Source organism: Elephas maximus, chromosome 3 (genome assembly GCF_024166365.1).
Source record: "Elephas maximus indicus isolate mEleMax1 chromosome 3, mEleMax1 primary haplotype, whole genome shotgun sequence".
NCBI lineage: Eukaryota > Metazoa > Chordata > Mammalia > Proboscidea > Elephantidae > Elephas > Elephas maximus.
Window position 1 is genome coordinate 214595901 of NC_064821.1, and position 22085 is coordinate 214617985.

Genomic DNA, 22085 nt, shown 5'->3' on the forward strand with positions numbered 1-22085 from the left:
TGTCACATCTTTTTCCCACGGAGTGTCTGGTGGGTTAGAATGCCAACCCTTTGGTTAGCAGCCAAGCGCTTTAACCACCGTGTCACCAGGGCTCTTCCTCACCTCTGGCTACTGGTTAAAATTTAAGTTATCATCCCAAAGATCCATCCCTATAACCTGGGTGATCCTCATCATGAAACTCACCTTGATTACCAGGCACCTGAGGATACTTTGGTCAGAATGAGCAGGGATAGGTGAGCAATGAAATGCTTGTTCCCTCATACTGTGTTCGATGATGCTGGGAGCCAACAGAGGGTTGATGGAGTGGGAAAGGGAAGTATAATCGTTTAATAGCTTTCATGTGATAGAAAAACTCAGGACCCTTTTGATCTGTTTCAAATGTGTTGTTATGGCTTTAGCTAACAAAAAAATACATATACACGTACATATGTATAAATTTTAAATATTAACATATTGGTGATAGTTCTAAAGACTTTCATAGACCAGTGATTTTCAGGTATTTTGAACATGACCCATAGTAAGAAATATATATTTTACATAGTAAAGAGTACGATATAAACCCAACCCATGGCAGTTACTGGGCAAGGATGGATTATATTAGTAGAAAACAGGCCTCTAATCCATTTTGAGAGAACCGTCTTATATATCCACATATGCTAATCCAGCAGCTCCAGCCAGGAAAGCCAGCAATGCTCTTGGCCATGAGACATGAACATGACCCATAATAAGAAATATATTTTACATAGTAAGGAGTACATATATAAACCCAACCCATTGCCGATGAGTCGATTCCAACTCATAGCGACCGTCTAGGATAGAGTAGAAGTGCCCCATAGGGTTTCCAAGGAGCGGTGGATTTGAACTGCTGACCTTTTGGTTGCAGCCAAACTCTTAACCACTGCACCACCAGGGCTTCAGTACATATAGGTATGTGTTTATTTTGCTTATGACTGAAACAGAAGTTTTACAACATAGTACTTTATCCTAAGACGGTCTATCCCATTTTTTTTTTTTAGAATGCAGGTTACTATCAGAGATCAGGCTGCTAAAAGGTCAGCAGTTCAAATTCATCAGCTGCTCCTCGGAAATCCTATGGGGTAGTTCTACTCTGTCCTGTAGGGTCACTATGAGTGGGAATCAACTCGACGGCAATGGGTTTGTTTGTTTTTTTTTGGTTTAATAAAACTATAATTATGAACCATAGTTTACAAAGCTCTGTCTTAGACCAACTGTAAATTTGTTGTTTATACATATATGTAATGCCCACGGACCGATTACCCAATAAGCAAAGTAAGCACCTGTTTAGGGCATCAACAGAATTGGGGCACCAGCTGTCCAAAGCAGACACCTATAGATGTCAAGCAGATAGGATACAAGGAAGAACAAGCGCAGCAGTAAAAAGGGAACTGACAGGGTACTGAGTGAAACCGATACCAGCTCCAGTGCCTGAAAATGTGCTGGCTGGAAATAAAGTTCATGCAGGGTCACCAGGGTGCCCATGCACAAAGTCGTTTAAACTGTGAGGCCCTACCACTTCCACACCTTTGTCGACATGTCTCCTATGATTCCCTCCCATGTCATTGAAACTCCTTGTCTTAGTGGGTCTCTCTGGAGTATATTATTTATTTCAAATAAACAAGAGGTGGGGGTGGGCTGTCGAGTCTAACTCTTGCTGCATTCATCCAGTATGCAATGGATCCAACATAAGCAGTTACTGGGCAAGGATGGATTATATTAATAGATAACAGGTCTCTAATCCATTTTGAGAGAACAGTCTTATATATCCACATATGCTAATCCAGCAGCTCCAGCCAGGACGGCCAGCAATGCTCTTGGCCGTGATGTAAACACAGGGCATGCGCTGGCATACATCCTGATAAACAGCCAATGGGAACTTCAGTTCCAGATAACGCGCAAAAGCGAGAGAACTCCAATGACCATTGCAGTAAATTCAATCAAGTTACTTTTTAACTGTTTAGGATTTATGTGCAGAGTTATGTCCTAAATTTTGTAAATAATAATTATAATTTTAACTTTAAAATATGTTTGGCATACATGCAGATGCAATCTAGCATACATTCAATGTAATACTAACATGAGTAATTTGAGATATTAACATAGCAAATGTCCAAAACACACTGGAAAAATTAAAAATTATCTAACACATAGTTTCACTTTATGTATCAAGTGAGTTCATTTTTTATTGTCTGATGCACCACAGGATACAGTGCTTGATACGACTGTATATATGCTGCATTGAGAGGATGCAGAATTCAGTATTTATTGTGCAAAATATGTTCTGTTTTGCAACAATGAGTGTTTCTAAATTTGTCTTCCAAGAAAACAACAAAGGACATTTATCAGAACATTACATTTACATTTTACCATAATATTTACATATCTCTGTGTAAGGAAATTGAACAATTCCTTGAGGAAATAAATGAATAGTTAGATAATAAAAATTATGTAAATATATTTTCCATTTTCCATCACACTGACTTCTTTTAAGAATTGATTGATATTGTTGTGACCCATAAAATAAACTTGCTTATCTAGAAGTGGTGCTATTGCTTTATTAATTATGTACATATCTCCAAATATAGGAGTTGAACAATTCCACAAAGAAATAAAAGGAACATTTTATAAATTTTTTTACATTAACAGTTATATTTTAATTTTGGACTGATCAGGTATAACCTCACATTCAGTTCTCTCTCATCAGCCACATAAGAATAGAAAGAAATGTTTTTAATTATAACACATTAGAGATGAATGATCTATCTAAAATATAGTAATTCCACATAAGAATAGAAAGAAATGTTTTTAATTATAACACATTAGAGATGAATGATCTATCTAAAATATAGTAATTAGTTGTAATATTTGTTTTCTGATCATTAAATTTTCTTTTATGACATCTTTTCATTTGTTCATTTATAGCATTTCCACCACATTTTTGTCAGTTTGTCATACTGTGGTAGCTTGTGTGTTGCTGTGATGCTGGAAGCTATGCCAGCATTATTTCAAATACCAGCAGGGCCACCCATGGTGGACAGGTTTTAGCAGAGCTTCCAGACTGAGACAGACGAGGAAGAAGGACCTGGTGGCCCACTTCTGAAAAAATTGGCCAGTGAAAACCTTATGAACAGCAGCAGAACACTGTCCAATATAGTGGCGGAAGATGAGCCCTTCAGGTTGGATGCCGAGCGAGTAATTGGAGAAGCTGAATTATAGGAAGAGAAACGGGCATCAAGATTGGTGGAAGACTCATTAACATCCTTTGATACGCAGATGACACAACCTTGTTTGCTGAAGGTGAAGAGGACTTGAAGCACTTAACTGATGAAGATCAAAGACCACAGCCTTCAGTACGGATTACACCTCAACATAAAACAAAAATCCTCACAACTGGGCCAATAAGCAACATCGTGATGAACGGAGAAAAGACTGAAATTGTCAAGGATTTCATTTTACTTGGATCTGTAATCAACGCCCATGGAAGTAGCAGTCAGGAATTCAAACAATGTATTGCATTGGGCAAATCTTCCGCAAAAGACCTCTTTAAAGGGTTGCAAAACAAAGATGTCATTTTGAGGACTCAGCTGTGCCTGACTCAAGCCAGTTGCTTCATATGCATATGAAAGCTGGACTGTAAATAAAGAAGACCAAAGAAGAATTGATGCCTTTGAATTATGGTGTTGGTGAAGAATATTGAATATTTCATGGAGTGCCAGAAGAACGAACGAGTCTGTCTTGGAAGACATATAGCCACAGTGCTCCTTGGACATGTTATTAGGAGGGACCAGTCCCTGGAGAAGGACATCATGTTTTGTTAGGTAGAGGTCAGCAAAAATGATGAAGACTTTCGATGAGATGGATTGACACAGTCGCTGCAACAGTGGGCTCAGACATAGCAACATTTGTGAGGATGGCGCAGGACTGGGCAGTGTTTTGTTCTGTTGTATGTAGGGTCACTATGAGTTGGAACTGACTCAATGACACCTAACAACAACAGCAGCCAGTTATAGCATTTATTATGAAACAAGCATCAAAATTGAAGTATGACCCATTTAAAGCAGAATTGGTGAAAGTCTGTTTTTCGTTGTGGAGATCAACAGAATTTTACATTGATTGTTGGAACAACTAAAATCACGGACTCATTTTCTTTGTTGCAGAACATGTGGAATATTCTTTTTGTATAAAATGTGGTGTATAGTAAAAGTCTTAGTACCCCGCATCCACTAAAAATCTTATAATCCAGTTCATCTCATTCTGCTCAAATGGCGTAGGCCACTTTTGTGTTCAGTCGCTAATATAACCACATTTACAAAGAAGTTACATCATGGATAGCTAAGACACATCCACAAACACGTATATATACCTGTGTGTCTGTATAACATATCCGGTTCAAATGCATGAGTAAGCAGAGGAGAGGGCACCACAGATTAACAGTGTATAGGGCCCTCAGCAGCCTTAATCCAGCCCTGGTAATGCAGGTATTTCACATACTGAAGAATTGTAAAATTTTAGAGTTAGAAGTGGTTCTAACCACAGTTTATGGAACAATCAAAGCACCTGAACGTTAGAGGGAACTTGAGGTCTCCTTAGCCCTCTCATTTTGGAGATAAGGATGTTGGGGTCATAGATTAGTGACTTGTGTACAATTCTACAGATGTTTACTCCTAGTCTAAGCATAATTTAATAGGTATATATGAGATCCACTTCTCTTTATATGTTGCTCCGTAAAGTCTTCCACTAGGGTGACAACGTTGTCAGGGCTGTCTTGTTGGCTACCTGAGAAACCCATTGCGGTCAAGTAGATTCCTACTCACAGTGACCCTAGAGGACAGAGTAGAACTGCCCCATGTGGTTTCCAAGGAGCAGCTGGTGGATTTGAACTGCTGACCTTTTGCTCCCAGAGCCCCATGTTAGCTACAGTGTGGTCAGAATTATCCTTGGCTCCGCTGCTGACGCTGTGGCAGGAAGACAGTACTGCTTGGCAGCAGTACTAACTGGCCCTAAAATGCTGCTGCTTTGTCTTTTGCAAGCTTGAAAGAAAGTCAGTATACGGATATTGGGGATCACGGGGCCATTTAAGTTGACAAAGCCTGTAAGTATTGTGATTGTGGTAATTATGGTAAAGAAGAGTAGGTAGGTGAGTGGTATTACGTTGATTTTCTAAAAAGGAAAAATGAAGTAGGAGGAGTCAAAGCAGTAGCCAGTCCCCAAGCCGCCTTGTGAGTCCTTTCCGGAAAGAGCCTGTTGCTTTGGGGCAAGCGGAGCTGATGCTGCTGGAGACACCAAAGCCAGTGACTGTTTTCACAAACAGGGAAATGGAGTCATTATGTGCTTGGTGTATAGCCGGATCTGATTGGTTCTGAGTTGTTACTCTATTAGAAATTATGTAAATTAAAGCACCTCTTTAACACAGGGCCTGGCGTTAGTAAATGGTACCTGTTACAATGGAAATACTTTCTGGTAGACGGACACCTTTTACTGTTAGCAAGCATTCTGTGTGTGTATCCATGTGTGAATCCTGTTCCTATAAGAGAGACTATAATATCCACTTCATGGAGTAATTTTGCGTACTAAATGAGGCAATGTAAAGCTTTCAATTGCACATACTTGAGTAGGTACTCAATACATGATAAATATTCTTACTATCATTATTAGATATGAATAACCAAGAACAGCTTTGTACCTTCCCTGTAGATGGTTATTTTTTTGAGAGGCTGTAAATAATCTTTTTCCCTTTGAATTAGTACCCCTGGTCTTCTGGGCCTTTTGAAAGGAGTCACCAGATCTAATACTAGTTCCATCACTAGTTCTCCCTCTTAAGCTGAGTTAGACAGCTCTTAAATGTAGAGCAGGTTAGACCAGATCGTACTAAGCTTTCCTTAACTCTAGAATCTGAGTTTAATGAGCTGATTGGTGTGAAGAGACTGTTTTTCTCCTGCTTCCCCGGTACAATGTGGACAGCTTCTCCTTTTCTGCCTTGTTATCGGTAGTTGACGCCAAGCTGATTCTGACTCGTGGCGACCCCTTGCATGCAGAGTAGAACTGCCATAAGGTTTTCAAAGCCATTTGGAAGCAGATAGCCAGGCCTGTCTTCCAGGGTGCCTCTGGGTGGACTTGAACTGCCAGTCTTTCGAATAATAGTCAAGCGCTTAACGATTTGTGCTCCCCGGGGACTCCTAGCTTCTCATACAGGTAAGAATGCATAATAAAGTCATCGTTGTTAACATAGAAGTGATTTAATTGCAATCATCAGCCCTTAATATCGTCTCGGTTTAGGCATTAGCCCTATTTCTCCTTCCCTGTGTGTTTTCCTGTTACATGTAGAAGAAAATCCGAAATTCTCATCGTGACCTGTAAGACCCTAGTCTGGCCCCTTGCCAGTTTCTCTGTCAGTATCTTTTACTACTGTGCTCTGCAAAGCTCTGGCCTAAACTGCATCAAGCTTATTTCTACTTCAGAGCCTTAATCAGGAGGTTCCCTCAGGACTGCCCTTCATTCTGATTTTTCCATGGCTGGTTTCTTTATGTCAATTCAGATCTCAACTCAGACACCAGCTTTTCAGAAGGCCATTCCTCAAATACTCCACCATCGTTACTTCCCCATAACATAGTCACTTGCTAGCCTGTTCCCCTGTTTATTGTCTTCATAGCATTATCATTGTGGCTGTTAGTTGCCGTCAGGTCAGTTCTGACTCGTGGTGAAACATCGGCTTGTCCTTGCCATTTTCATGATCATTGGTATGTTTGAGTCCATTTGTCTATTGTGTCACTCTCGTTGAGAGTTCCCACATTTTTGCTGATCCTGCCTGTACTTTACCAAACATGATATCTTTTTCTCGCAATTGATTTTTCCTGAAGACGTGTCCAAAGTAAGCAAGTCGAAATCTCACCATCCTTGCTTCTAAGGTTGTACCATATTTTTACATAAATAGCACACACCTTCTGTGTGTGTTTGCCCGCTGTGCTCTCCCACCACGAGACATTTTCGTAAGGATGTTTGCTATTTTTTTTACAGCAGTGGGTGGAAGAGGATTAAGGTAGCAGCGCTTGTGAGGGTGTCTTTCAGAGGGAAGACGAGGCCGGCAAACAAACACAGAAGGCACGTGTTTTTGTGTAAAAATAAGATACTTTGTGTAAGACTGATTTGTTCATGCTTCTGGCAGTTCATGGTATATTCGCTATTATTTGCCAACACCATAGTTCAAACACATCAGTTCTTCTGTTTCCCTTTTTCTTTGTCCGGCTTTCACATTCATTTAAGGCTACTGAAGAGGCCATGGCTTGGGTCAGGTGTACCTTGTAAACACTCATATGTGTATTTTTTTATTGTCTGTTTCCCTTATTAAAACGGGAATTTTATGAGGGTAAGGACCTTGCCTGCTGTAATCCAAGTACCTAGAACATTGTCTAGCATGTAGTATAACCAGAAAACCGAACCCACTGCCGTCAGGTTGATTCCAACTCATAGTGACCCTATGGGACAGAGTAGAACTGCCCCATGGGGTTTCCAAGGAGCTCCTGGTGGATTTGAACTGCCGATGTTTTGGTTAGCAGCCATAGCTCATAGTCATTCAGCAAGTATTTGTTGAATATATAAATGAATAGAATGTAAGGGAAGCCTGCTTTTGTCGAGCACCTGCTACACGCGGAGTACGACTCATTTAATTCTTCCAGCAGCCTGTCGCGGTAAACATTAATTTCTAGTTTGTAGTAAGAAAAAAAAACCCTAAAATATAGTTTTCTCATATGCATGCATGCAGGAATGCTCCTTCTGTGTCATCATAGCTCCCGTTTATTTTGACTCTGGTACCAGATACCATTTTGACTGAAGCTGCTAAGAACCTTGGATTCATTATCTCATTTAATTCTTATTAAAACTCTATGATGTCGGCACTGTGTCTACATTTTACAGGTGAGGAAACTGAGACTTGGGTTAAGTAAATTTCCCCGCTGCACATGGGAAGTGACGCAGCCAAAATTTCCAGCCCAGGTCTCCAAAATTGACTCTAAAAATCACTAGAGTAGACGGCCTTTTCTTGAATGAGGGCAATAATGTTTTAGCTTTTTTTTTTTAATTAAAGCAGTATCAAGAACATTTCTTTAAATAAGATCTGAAACTAGAGGCCCAGTGGGATAAACAAGTGAAAACTGAGCTTTTCTCTTTGAAACAGGACTAAGGGTCTGAGACTCTCACCCTCTTGGGCCTATCCTATTCTGCACCCCACATGAAACTCTTAAGGCCCCTTGAGCACATTGCGAAGGTCACTTGATTTAGATAGTGTCCGTGTTAGCTATGGAACAGCTGAAAGTCTTGATGTAATGGAACAGGTTTTTGTTCATTTATAAGGTGTCATTTAGGGACGTAAATAATAACACTTCAGATGCTTCTTTAGAAAGTGTAATTCATATGAGCTCAGCGTTTGAAACCTGGGAATAGCATAGAAGAGAGCAAGCAGATTACCACCAGAGGCACTGACTGTAATCAGGGAACGGCAATCTTTTTTTATTGTGTACCCAGATAATAGACTACTTCCTAACTCCTTACGGCAGAATTCATTATGATAGAGATCTATCTTAAATCCTGAAGTTGGTTACACTGGGCATGATTTTATGTACAGTATGAGTCCTTTGGAGCCCTGGTGGCGCAGTGGTTAAGAGCTTGGCTGCTAACAAGAAGGTTGGCAGTTGGAATCCACCAAGCACTCCTTGGAAACCCGATGGGGCAGTTCTACTCTGTCCTGCAGGACTGTTAGGAGTTGGGATCAACTCGACGGCAACCAGTTTGCTTGTTTTGGCCTTCAGTGTTTTAACTATGTAATAACAGTAGCAGATTTATTGAGCATTTTATAGTAAATAGATGCATATGTAATCTCAATAATCTTATGCAGGTAGGTATTATTATTATTATCGTTTCAATTTTCCAGATGAGAAAACCGTTTCTTATTATTTATGTATCAATTTATGGCAGAGCTTCTGGATTCTTTTCAATTCTTTTAGAAGTAGTAGTGCAAGAATTTTTTTTTTTCTTATAACCTTTCAGCATCTTTGGAAGTTTTAGATATCACAAACATTTTGTAACTTTCGCCACTTGGACAACTGAGACTCAGTAGTAAAATTCTTTAAAGTAGCTCAGTAAAACTGGTGGGCTTAGTGTAGAGAATACAGAAAATGTATTAGGTGCCATTCACTCAACTCAACAAATGCATATACATTTAGATATTATTAAGTATCGACTTGTACTAATTTGTTTAAATTGACCAAGTTTGCTCTCACAGAATGTCAGGAAAGCAGTGTAATGGCAGCAGTATTTGGTTTTTACTTCTAGAGGATTAGCATCACAAATTCAATTGAAGCATTTTCTTTTAGCCTGTCCCCCCCACCCAAGTGCCAGTACCCTCATGCAGTACCAAGAAACCACTACAATAAGGTTGCTTAGGGCTGGTGTGAGTAGGCAGAATGAGGGAACATTACCTGGTTCTCGGTATATGATAGTGTTGTTTCCCATTGCACAAATACTGAGTAATGTAAAAAGTATTAAAAAAAAAAACCCAAACCAAACTCATTGCCATCGAACCGATTCCAACTCATAGCGACCTTGTAGGACAAAGTAGAACTGACCCATAGAGTTTCCAAGGAATGCCTGGTGGATTCAAACTGTCAACCTTTTGGTTAGCAGCTGTAGCTTTTAACCACTACACCACCAGGGTTTCCAATAAAAAAAAAGTATAAGAAAATAAAATCACTAATAACTCCACCACCCAGAGAGAACTACTACTCCCGCCCCCCCCCCCCCCCCCCAAGATTTCTGTCTTAACTACTACTGTTCAACGAATCTGTCAGCTGTAAGGATAGGAGTTTCTCACTAACGGACTATAACTGAACAGTGTTTTAATAGGGTTACTGTCTGGATCTGTTGCTTACTAATGTTACTTGCCTTTGTGTTTGGCAGTGGGGAATATCATCTCCCTTTGGCTGTGTATGCAATCTCTGACCATATTTCTACCTTCGTTTTGTAAACAATAACACCCTTTGCTGGGTTGATTATATACAGCTGTGCTAATGGTTATGTTGTTGTGTGCCGTCGAGTCTATTCCAACTCATAGTGACCTTATAGGACAGAGTAGAACTGCCCCATAGGGTTTCGAAGGAGCAGCTAGTGGGTTCGAACTGCACACCTTTTGGTTAGCAGCCTGAGTCATAACCCCTTTGCCACCAGGGCTAATGGTAATAGAACATATAAAGCAAAAATTATATGAGAACTTATTTTTGCCCCAGATGGGATGAATGTAACTGCTAACAGATTTTTTTTATAGCAAAGAGTATGCAGTTCATTTTTACAAGAAGAATAAAAAAATCCATTAAGCAGAAAATTGAAACTGTGCAATTGGCTTCATGCTGTTTGGGCTTTGTTTCCGTTTTGCCGTGCAGGAAGCCAAGCCAGACCGTCTCCTTGTGCTGAAGGTACTATGGAGTGATTTCTTGGCATGCTACTCCTCTCGCCCTCTGCTCTGCTGGTCCGTGTGGTGGGCCCTCTCCACCTGTGGCTATTTTCAAGTCGTGAACTACACCCAGGGCCTGTGGGAGCAGGTGATGCCTTCCCGCCATGCTGCTGCTTACAATGGCGGTGTGGAGGCTGTTTCAACCTTGCTGGGTAAGTAGCACAAGGTGGTGGAGGCTGGGCCGGAGGGCGTACCCTTGGGAGTTGAGCCACCCGCAATCAGATTTGCTCCCCCTTCCAAATTCGTGGCAGTCCCAAAGAATGATTTACTTATCTTGAGCTCTGGCTTTATAATCGGGGAGGAAAATTTGGACGTGCTTAAGTGGTGAAGGAATATGACTAACACGCTGGAATTCTTTACAAGCTTTGGGGGAAACCTAATGTAATGATTTTCAAAATCGTTTGCTTATCCAAGTTTCCATCATCTCTGTATTTACCGTGTGGTTTTGCCACTTGATGTGAAACTTTGAGTATCCATACACAATAGTTTATAACAACACCTGTGTAGTGCTTTAATGTGTTCTAGGTGCTATTCTAAGGACTTTATGTATGTTAACTCAGTCCTCACAAAATGTCTAAGATAGGGCAATTATTATCCCCAGTTTACAGTTAAGGAAACCAGAATACAGGTAGGTTAAGAACTTGCACGACGCCATATAGACTGTAAGTATGAAAGTCAAGATTTGCACTCAGACAGAGTGGCTCCAGCACCTGTGTCTGTGACCATTACACTCTGTCCCTTCCTTATTTTTTGACTCACCTCCGTGAGTTGTTGAGAGGCTTTACATGTTTTCTGAAAACATTTAGAACTATGCCTGGCCCCTAAAAAGGACTGCAGTACATTTTAGCTGTCATTATCATCACAGTCATTTACCAAAGGCAGAGAAGCCCCTTTGCCATGCTTTTGGCTGCCCCTGGGTTTAAATGATAGATGACCCATTCTGCCGTGTTGCCAAGCTAGCAGCATTGGTCTTTTTTGATCCTTCCCTCTGCCTCAGCACCAGTAGTATTTTTCGTTAGCTGTATCCCTGGGTCTGTGCTCTCCTTTTCCATCTCACTGTTACCTGCCTCTACCCAGTCTTTCATCATCTCTCAGTGGTTCCATGTTGTTTATTCCACTGAGTCCAAAATTCTCTGCTTGGGTTTCAAGGCTCTCTACAGCCTTGAGCTACCCTATTTATAAATTTAGAGATTTTAAAATTTAGTCATCTAAGCTGATTGTTTTATTTATTGAAATAGTATTCATTTAGCAAAATAACTAAGTTACTTTTCTCTTTTTGTTTTGTAGGTGCTGTTGCCGTGTTTGCAGTTGGTTATATAAAAGTATCCTGGTCCACTTGGGGAGAAATGACGCTGTCTCTGTTCTCACTCCTGATTGCTGCCGCTGTGTACATCATGGACACTGCGGGTAACATTTGGGTGTGCTACGCAGCCTACGTTGTCTTCAGGATCATCTACATGCTACTCATCACTATAGCAACGTACGTATTGTGGTTCAAAGAAGCCTCGCGAACATCGTGGCAGGCTGAGCTTTGGTTTCTTCACAGACCGAGAAGTTCAACTTTCTGGTTAAAAGGGGCAAAGAGGAGGAAACATTGTGTCGTATGCGTGTCATCAGTCTTTCTCCTGAGGAAGCATGTAGCAAGGTCCGCTTATCCCCTTGTTTACATGTTCCTACTCTTTTCAAGTGTTGGCATGAAACCTGCATCATTTAGCAACAAACTGCTTATCACTTACTTGGGAAGGGAATTGACAGTAGAAAGAAGAGGCTTCTCTTCACATTTAAAGTAAAAAATTGTAACTATCCAGGAAATAATCTTGCTTATTTATTTCTATACTTTTTTCTAAAGTTTCCAGATTGCTGCAAACCTCAGCATGGAGCGCTATGCCCTAGTGTTTGGAGTAAATACCTTCATTGCCCTGGTGCTGCAGACTCTGCTCACTCTGATTGTGGTAGATGCCAGTGGTCTTGGCTTAGAAATTACCACTCAGGTAAGATGGTCTCTTTCAGAAGATGTTATGACTTGATCAGTGTGACCAAGTGGAGCATGCTTAATGAAAACGTGTTCCAGCGATGTAAACCCATTGCCGTGGAGTTGGTTCTGTCTCATACCAACTCAAAAGACAGGGTAAAACTGCCCCGTAAGGTTTCCAACGAGTGGCTGATGGATTTGACCTGCCGACCTTTTGGTTGGTACCTGAGTTCTTAACCACTGCGCCACTAGGGCTTCTCCAACAATGGAGACAGATAGAAAGTAAAAAAGTAGAAGTGTTCACTCTTTCCTTTAGTCATCCTCTCTTCCTGGTTCTTTTTTACTTAAAGGATGTTGGGACTATCCTTTTTTTGTTTTTTTATTAGGCCCTAGAACCATCTTGAGTGTACCTAACTAGCCCATTGGGACTATTTTAGGTGAGAGGTAATAATGGTTCCTTCCAAGCCAAGTTCCTCTGCTCAACCATTATTCCTGTCCTTGCTTAACTGTGTGCCGAGAATACTGTACCCCATGTTTGAGATACCCTGCTTCATGTCACAGCTCCCTAAATCTCCTCCCATCTTTGTTTAAAATACCCCTTACCCAAATACCAATATTTGCTTTTGACAAATAGTGTAATGATTCTTTACACACGACCTATTAAGAAAACACCTGCACAAACACTCAGGGACAATGTGGCAATGTGGATACTTAAATTCATCCAAGAATTGTATAGTTGTATATACTCACAGGATCGCTATGAGTCAGAACCAACTCGACGGCACCTAACAACAACAATATACGTTCATGGAGCCCTGGTGGCGTGGTAGTTAAGAGCCCAGCTGCTAACCAGAAGGTCGGCATTTCCAATCCACCAGCCACTCCTTGGAAACCCTTTGGGGCAGTTCTACTCTGTCCTATAGGGTCGCTTTGAGTTGGAATCGAGTCAACAGCAGCGGGTTTGGTTTGGGCTTGTATACCTTCGTGCATTGTGAGTTTGTACGTAGGGCTTGCTCTTTACTTTGGTAAAATGGGCAATTGAATCAAGAAGCTTCTGCTCCAAGCCATCCCAGCGCAAGTGATTCCTTCCCCGTTGATCTCTCCTTACATACCACCTGATAGTCCACACTTACCTGTTAGTTTTCTTAGGTATCAGTACCAACATGCTGGCAGAAATTAACTTCGTTTTTATTGAGGAGATCTAAAAGAAATAATAATGCTTAATGTGTATTGCGGAACTCTGGTGCCACAGTGGTTAGGAGCTATGGCTGCTAACCAAAAGGTCGGCAGTTCAAATTCACTAGCCACTCCTTGGAATCCCTATGGGGCATTTCTGCTCTGTCCTGTAGATTACTATGAGTCAGAATCAACTTGATGGCAATGGGTTTGGTTTGGTTTTGGTACTGTGTATTGTGTGCCATCTGTGTGCCAGGTACTTTATATAGAATTTTGCAGGGTTCTTGTCAGGATTAGAAAGTAAGAAAATGAGAGGGATGTTAAATGATTTATTTTAGGTCACACAGTTTGTAATGGTGCAGCAGAACTAGGATTTAAACCGATGTCCGTCTAACCCGAAAGCCTATACTTCTTCCAGGTCTTTACTATGCTCCCTCCTAAAAGGGGGCAAAAGTTGGAGCTTATTACTTTCTGTATGTTTCACAGTTATTACCAGAGGAAAAAAAACAAGAAGACCTCTCAAAGATTAGGTGCTCACTCTTGAGGTGGCGAGTGGGAGAGAAACTAAGCGCCCGCTGTGCTGTGTGTTTCACGAGGAAGTCTCCAGGTCTAGTCGAGGGGAACACACAGCTGACGTGTGAAACTGAATGTGACAGTCTGCTCCTGTTGAAAATGGTGACTTTAAACGCATGGAATAATAGGATTTTATGGGCTGTGCCCAAACTACCATGATTAATTGTTTTCCTATAGGAAAAGCCATCCAAGTTTACTTGAATCAAAAGACTGAGGGCCACACTCTTTTTATAAGCTCTAATCCAGCTTATATTTAGTAAAAAAAAAAAAAAAAATATTTAGTAAGTTGTGTTTAATAGAGGTGAAGATGTTGATAAACATTAGAATATTAGCTTAGGAAAGTTGTTTTTTTTTTTTTTTTTAAGTAACCCTGTAGTGGCGTATGTTTGACCTTCTGCCGCCCTCTTCTGGGGATGAATGGAGTTTCCTGATCCTCAGGGCTTAGCCTGTTGTTCCCACCTGCCAGCTTGAGGGTAGAGACCCTGACTCTTACAGCGGTAGCAGCGACAGTATGAACAGTGGTACCAACGTCAGCATTACGCTAATCAGTATTTACATGCATGATCCTACCTTTTTAATCATTTGAGGGTATTATGAGCAGTATTTTGTAAATGAAGAAGTCAAGGCTCAGAGAAGATTAAGTATCTTGATCAAGGTCACACGGCCAGTAGGGGACGAAGCCAGGGCTGACACTCAGGTGGCCAGGCTCCAGGGCCACTGTGGTGTGCCATCTCTTTGTATCTTCAGGGCTTGAGAAACTCTGAATATACCTTTAAAAATAGAGAATGTTCATGTGCATGTAAGAAAACAGTTCATCTGCTAACGGATAATTCTGTAAATGACTGCTTTCCTCCTTTAGTTCCTGATCTACGCCGGCTATTTTGCTCTCATTGCTGTGGTTTTCCTGGTTAATGGCACAGTCAGTATTATGAAGAAATACAGAAAGCAGGAAGATCCAGAATCGAGCTCTCAAGTAACCACTTCATAATCTACTGCCGAAAGCCGCCTTCTTACAGCAAGAGCTCTGCCCAACGACTGTGCCTGGATGTATTTAACTTTTTAAGGTGTAGACATATATCTATGAATGTGCATTTCATGGCCTCAGAGCAGCCGCTTGACTAGTACCTTGTGTTCTTGGACTAATGTAATGCTATTCAGAGGAGCCAGAAGTGAAGTTTATTTCACGGATTATTTATGAGAGCTATTTTAAGGATAACTCTTCCCTGATTCAAAAGTGAACTTGATTTTGAAACTAAGTGATCAAGCAGCACATGGCTTGTATACTTGATTAACGGGTGAGTTTGATGTTTTAAGGGTCAAGTACTTCTCAATGCCCTTGGCCAGAAGCTTGACCTGGTAGGACCAGGGCTTTCCGGGCCCACAGGAGGCTCTAGTCGAGATGGAAGTGCGGTCTAACAGCACCTGCCTCTGTTCAGCTTAGTTTTGATTTCTGTATTTACCCACGGGCATTTGTGTTTCTACAGATGAAAATTGTTCCTATTTACTGACAGTATTTGCTCTGGTTTAGTGTTCTGTAAGGAGCGTATGTCATTTCTCATTTTAAGTTATTTTTAAAAATTCATTGTATGAGTGTTCTCGGTTAATGTCTTGACAGTTATGTACTCGTGTAGGTTTTCTTCAGAAGTACATTTTTGCATTGTTCATCTGCTTCCTAGAGAAGCTCATGGACTTAGAGGAGAAGGCAAGTTTTAAAGCCTAACAACCTAAACAAAGAGACTAATCAGAAAACTTAAGGTAGGCCTGCTGCCCTTCTTTAATTCTTCGTTATGAAAGACTGTCAATTCCGTGAGGAAAAGTTGGTATCTGGGCTAAGGATATAACTAGCCCATTTTTTATTTGCATTCCCTTTATCTCCAAAATAACATTAAAAAGTTTTTTTGTTTTTTTTCGTCATCACCATTTCTAGCTTTTCTATTGTTTTGTCCTTCTTATACAAGTTAAGGATGCAATTAGGACTTGGGGCATTCCAAGGCCTTTTTCATAAACTGAGCCCCTCTAATTATTTCAGCCGGACAGAGACTTACATTGACTCGATGCCTGGATTTTGTGTGTGAAATCTGTCTTTGTTTCTAAGAGTCAGTAATCCTGAATATTTGCTTAAAATTAGGATTGCTAGTGATTCCATTTCTAAGTTATCTGAAGAAACGGCCTGTATGCGTTTAATTTTGAAATCAGTCTACCAAGTGGCTGCAGTGTATGTGAGATATGAACACTTTTCAGTTTTTGAAAAAGCCAGTTTTCTTGCCTTAACCTGCAAGATCTTTAGGTAGGTGCTTTGAACGAGAGTGTTAACTTTTTCAGAATGACACAGCTGAACAGTGATGATGATAACAACGTGAAGATCGTGAAACTGACGTATTCAATTTGGCTTAAGCCGGAACCCGAACGGCAGATGAACGGGGAGAAGTAGGTCGTTTTCCATGTACCTTCCTTCCCCAGTAAAGGAAAGGAGAGGAGCTCTGGCTACAGAAGGAGGGGGAAGCGGTGACTTAAAGGTAGCAGCCACCAACTTTGCATTTTGTGGATCCCTTTTTGCTTTGTTTTGTTTTTTTGCTACATAGGGAATTGTTTATTCAGAAACAAATAGAAAAGTGGTGTTTGAAGGATTTTATTTAATCTTTTTTTTTTTTAAATAAAGTGGACTGTGGTACAGTAAATTATTCACATTACCAAAGCAATATTTCCCTGTAATTTAATCGGAAGTTGTGGCACACAACCGAAGCCTTTACTTATTTAAGACAAGAATAAGTTCACATTTTGGTGTGTGGCCGTATTTATGGAATGCTAAATCTAGTCTTCAAGTGGTATTGTATGCAGTTTTGCAAAGAAGTGAAAATAATTTGTGGTAACTTTTTATTCAATTCTGTATAGATTATGAAAATTATTTTTATTAAATAAATATTTTACATTCTGTGTCCTTTCTTTTAGGAAATTATCTAAACATCTCACCAGCAGGAACATCTATTCTATCTTTTAACAGTTCCCCCTAAAACAAATTTCATGCCAAGTCTCCCCTCTCCTGGTCTTCTCGACCCGCCTCCAGTCAGCCTGGTCGTTCTTTCATTGCCTGCGGTCTTTACTTTTGATTCTTTTTCTTTGGTACTCTTGTTTTTCCAGTTTTCCCTGGCCTCACTTTGCACTGTTATTTTTCTTGGTCATTATCTTGGCACCTCTCTATCTCTTTTTAAAGCATTGTTCCCTTTAGAAACCTAAAAGATCCATACTCCCTTTGAAGTTAACTGAATTTTAAAAATAAAATAAGTCAAGGCAATGGCAGAAAGTACCATCTTGTTTTGAAACTTATAAAACCTTTCCTCCACCTCAAAGTATTCTGATACCCATCAGCTGAGAACCATTCTTCCTTATATCCCAGAAATTAAATCAATCTTTTCTCACAGTATCCAAATCAGTACCTTCCCTTTCATATTCCATTCCAAAACCTATTTCATTAAAGCATTTCATTAACTATCACCAAAGACTAGGAAAGTTTTCATGAAAATTAATTAATTAAAAATAGAGGATTTTCTGTGTCTACAGTTACATCCCCTGTAACTCATTGCCGTTCAGATTGTAAGCCATCTGAGCAGATTCCGTGTCTTATTTTTGTCTTCTATTGCAAACTACATCCTGGTGCCAGAAGAATATTGAATTGTAATGGCTTGTTCATATGATGGACTCAACATAGTCACCTCCTGTACTACATAGCTCCATGCCCGTGGCCTTAAAAGCCACGTCAACAAAAACGTTAATATGAAAGTGCCTGTTGATGACCTCTAGTCAAGGCATTGCTGTGCTTTAATCAGAGAAATGGGATGAGAACTCCTTGTTTGGCTTTTTATGGCCTCCTCTCCATAATTGATACCTTACATTTGTTTAACTTCTACTTTGGAAAAGGCCTTTGTGAACATTATCTCCTTTGATTCTGGAAAAGGATCTTTCAGTATTATGCATTCCTCTACTTCTTTCAGAAAGTAATACTGATGGAAGAGAGTTCTGAATGCCAGATTTGCCACTCAGCTAAAGCCGTGATACCTTTGGGAAGTCACTCTATTGAGCCTCAGTTTCCTCGTCTGTAAGCGGGGATGATACCGATGTCACAGGATGGTTGTGAAGAAGAGAGAAAACATCCATGACAACACCTGTCACAGTACTGGGCCCTGAAGAGAAGATTGAAAAATCAGCTCCTTTCCCCTTCCTCTCCATTTACTATTCATTTGTAGTTATCTGAAAAGCAGACTCTCAAAGGAAACTTTTCTTGGAATGTTTCCATGAAAATGAAATTGATCAGAGGCTTTTAAAAGCCCTCCTGCCTTTTTTATTCACGTTTTGGAAAGCACTTCACATTTTCAAAGATGAAGAAATCATGGCTCCTGCCCTTAAGGAACTTAAAATGTACGATAGGAAAAGATAAGTAGAGAGGATAACAACTACACAACTAATATAAGACAGTATGTCAGCTAACGTAACAATCCAAAGCCTTGGATTGCAAAGAGAGCAAATAAATACATTGGGAAAATCAGGAGTGGCTTCCTGAAGGAGATGGCATTTGAGTTGACCATGCAGAATGGGTAGGATTTTAACAGAGATTTGGAAAGAGGGAACTCTGAAGTGGAGAAACAGGCATGACGTGTTAAGGACAGACAGTGTGGAGGTGTATATGAGATAGGGTACAATTAACAAGAAAAATGTGGAGAGGAATAGGGTAAGATAAAGCTGGAAAGACAATTTGGGGGTTGTCTTAGGGTTCTCTAGAGAAACAGAACCAAAAAAGATTTATTTAAAAGAGTTGGCTCATGGACTATGAGGGCTGGCAAGTCTAAGATCTGTAGGTCAGACACCAGGCTGGAGATTCTGTCTTCTTGTGTCCCAAAATCCATAGGTCAGGCAATGAGAAGAGTGGAGAGCTTCTGGCAAGATGTCTGTTTACAGTCTGGAGGCAGAATATAGCCTAGGAAAACTCCATTTCACTCGTGAGGCCTTGAATTGATTGGATGAGGCGAACTCACATTATGGAGGGTAATTTGCTTTACTTAAACATAGAAAAAAAAAAGAAACTTTTTTTTTTTTTTTTTTAACTACTTAATAATAGCCAAACAACTGGGCAGCATAGCCAGCCTAGCCAAGTTAACACGTAAAAAACTAACCATCATAGTCCATTCCTTGTCACCTGGGCACCCATAATGCATCTCCTTAAACTGGGTTTAAACCATGCTTAATCTCCAAATAAAGACAATAGCGAAGTCATACTTCCTGCTAACATCATAACGTTATCCTGCTTACAGCCAAAAATGCACTAACCCTTTCCCCAGAGAGGATGCAGGGTCCTTCACTGATGTTGGCCCTATAACATAAATACTACGATGTAAAGTTTATACATCTTATGTTTATGATAAGTAATGGGATAAGGAAGGTGGCACAGTGGTTAAGCGCTCAGCTGCTAACTGAAGGGTCAGTGGTTTGAACTCACCAGCTGCTCCTCGGTAGAAGGATGAGGCAGTCTGCTTCTGCAATGATTTGGAAATGATAGCCTTGGAAACCCTGTAGGACAATTTTACTCGGTTCCTGGGTCGCTGTGATATGGAATAGACTCGAAGGGAATGGGTTTTTTTGTTTGTTTTGTTGTAATAAGACAGGGAAGAAAACAAAAATAACTGAAATTATATACATACATATACCACACACACCAAACCAAACCCAGTGCCATCAAGTCGATTCCGACTCAGCGACCCTATAGGACAGAGTAGAACTGCCCCATAGAGTTTCCAAGGAGCACCTGGCGGATTCGAACTGCCGGCCCTTTGGTTAGCAGCCGTAGCTCTTAACTACTATGCCACCAGGGTTTCTGTCACACACAATTCATAAAATAAGGAAGAAATATTCAACAGTTAGAATCGTCATTTCTTCAACCGGTCAGGTGGTCATAGCTGGTATGTACAACCAGGGCTTTCAGGTTTGAACCCCTGCTGAGAATTTGCATTTCTAACAGGTTCCCAAGAAGTTATACACAAGAATCCCTGGGGGATTTTGTTAAAATGTGGAGTCCAATTCAGTATACCTGGGGTGGAAATGCACATTTTCAGCTGGGAATTTGTTACAAATGTGAATTCTCACAGGGGTTCTAACCAGAACAAACTGGTTCGAAGCCCTGTGTATGACTGTCTTCTCCCGCTGCCAATTCCATATTCCCTCTGCCTTCAGCAAGCACCTCAGCTGGTCGTGTTCTTTGCCTGATGGGGTGAGTCAGATCTTCATTCCTGAAGGGTCTGGGCCGTTGGTTTGTAGCTTCCTATTGAATTTAATCACAGATTAGTACTGAGAGATGCCTTAAGGAATCTCCTGTATTCCAGACATACTCTTCTTCAGCTCCATTATATAACAGTTCAGTTTCCCTTGGTCATCGGGATCAATGACACCAGCCAGTATGGGCCCATTGCTGCATTTCACTTGCTGTGATGTGAGTTCCTTAATCAGAAGCAATACTGTAGAGAATATCATGATGGTAGATAAGAAATAATAGACCTCACTTCACATGTCAGAGAACTAACATTCTGCCAGTTGTTGAGTATGTCTATTCCAATTATGCATTCTGGAATTGGGAAAATCACTACAGGATGGGTTTGGAGACCTTCTGGATTCACTATAAGACGGACCTGAGCTAAAACTCCATTGCTCACCTGACATCCATACACCCCAACTCTGACTGGTGGACCACAACGATGTTTTGGGCCTCTCGATTAGTGTCAGTTCAGAGCCAGTATCTTAGTAATCAGGAAAAGTCTAATGCCAGTCACCTTGGTAAAATGTATGAAGGTGTGGGGGTGTTTATAAGATAGGGAAGAATTAACAAGGAATGTGTTGGAGAGGAGTAGGGTGAGATAAAGTTGGAAAGACAGTTTGGGGGTCATCACATAAGGTTATTAATTAAGAGATGGGGGTGAGGGGTAATGATTAAGCTGATCTTTAAGAAGTATACCTGGCAGCGGTGAATAGGATGAATTGTATGGGACGATACTACCTAAAATTGCTAGTTGGAATGCCATTGTAATTGGTAGGTGACTTACGGCAGTCGAAATAGAAATGGAGAATATATACCAGTGAAGCTCATAATACTGTGTCAGCCTACCCCTGCTGATTTGATAGCATAAAAAAAAAAAGTAGCCGTCAAGTCAATTCCGACTCATAGCGACCCTATGGGACAGAGTTCAACTGCCCCATACAGTTTACAAGAAGTGGTGGGTGGATTCAAACTGCTGGCCTTTTGGTAGCAGCCAGGTTCTTAACCACTGCACCACCAGGGCTCCTAGATAGTCCCCTAGATTGTCTGCTGTGTACAAATACAATGTACAAAAGGCTCCTGTGTTAGGGTAGGTGCCATTGTGCTGGAAGAAGGGCTATGGCTCAGTTGAGGCTGGTTTGAGAGGCAGGAATTGCTGGAGAAGTTCAATTCCAACTTTGGAAAGTTCTCCATTGGGTCTGAGCAATAGTGATTTACAGATTTACATCTGAAGGTTGAGTTTGGGGATGGGTAATTAATGATAATGAAGGAAAAGGAAAACCTAGGATCAAAAAGCAAGATCGACAAATCACAGACTGGGGGATAATTACAAAATGCAAAATTATATATCTAATAAAGGACTTGTCACCAGAGTATATAAAGAACTTTTACAACTCAATAAAAAAAAATAAACAACCCAGTTTAATAATTGGCAAAAGATTTAAATAGACATTTCATCAAAAAAGACGTACCAATGGCTAACAAGCACATGAAAATTGCTCAACATCATTGGTCATCAGGAAAATGCAGATTAATGTGAAATGAGGTATTAA

At 40.5% G+C, this 22085-nt stretch overlaps 1 protein-coding gene across 2 annotated transcripts in view; it reads left to right on the forward strand.

Moving 5' to 3' along the window:
* The window catches only part of SLC19A2 (solute carrier family 19 member 2), a 28128-nt gene extending 11004 nt beyond the window's left edge, over positions 1 to 17124 (forward strand). The window contains exons 3-6 of one of the 2 annotated variants that reach the window (XM_049881302.1): positions 10446 to 10668; positions 11804 to 11996; positions 12366 to 12507; positions 15097 to 17124. In XM_049881302.1, coding sequence (XP_049737259.1) covers positions 10446 to 10668; positions 11804 to 11996; positions 12366 to 12507; positions 15097 to 15225 — 687 coding nt within the window. In that variant the 3' untranslated portion in view covers positions 15226 to 17124. Of the gene's footprint in view, positions 1 to 10445; positions 10669 to 11803; positions 12345 to 12365; positions 12508 to 15096 lie in introns of those variants that run through there. The other variant, XM_049881301.1, reaches the window with a different exon arrangement.
* The last annotated feature ends 4961 nt before the right edge of the window (positions 17125 to 22085 follow it).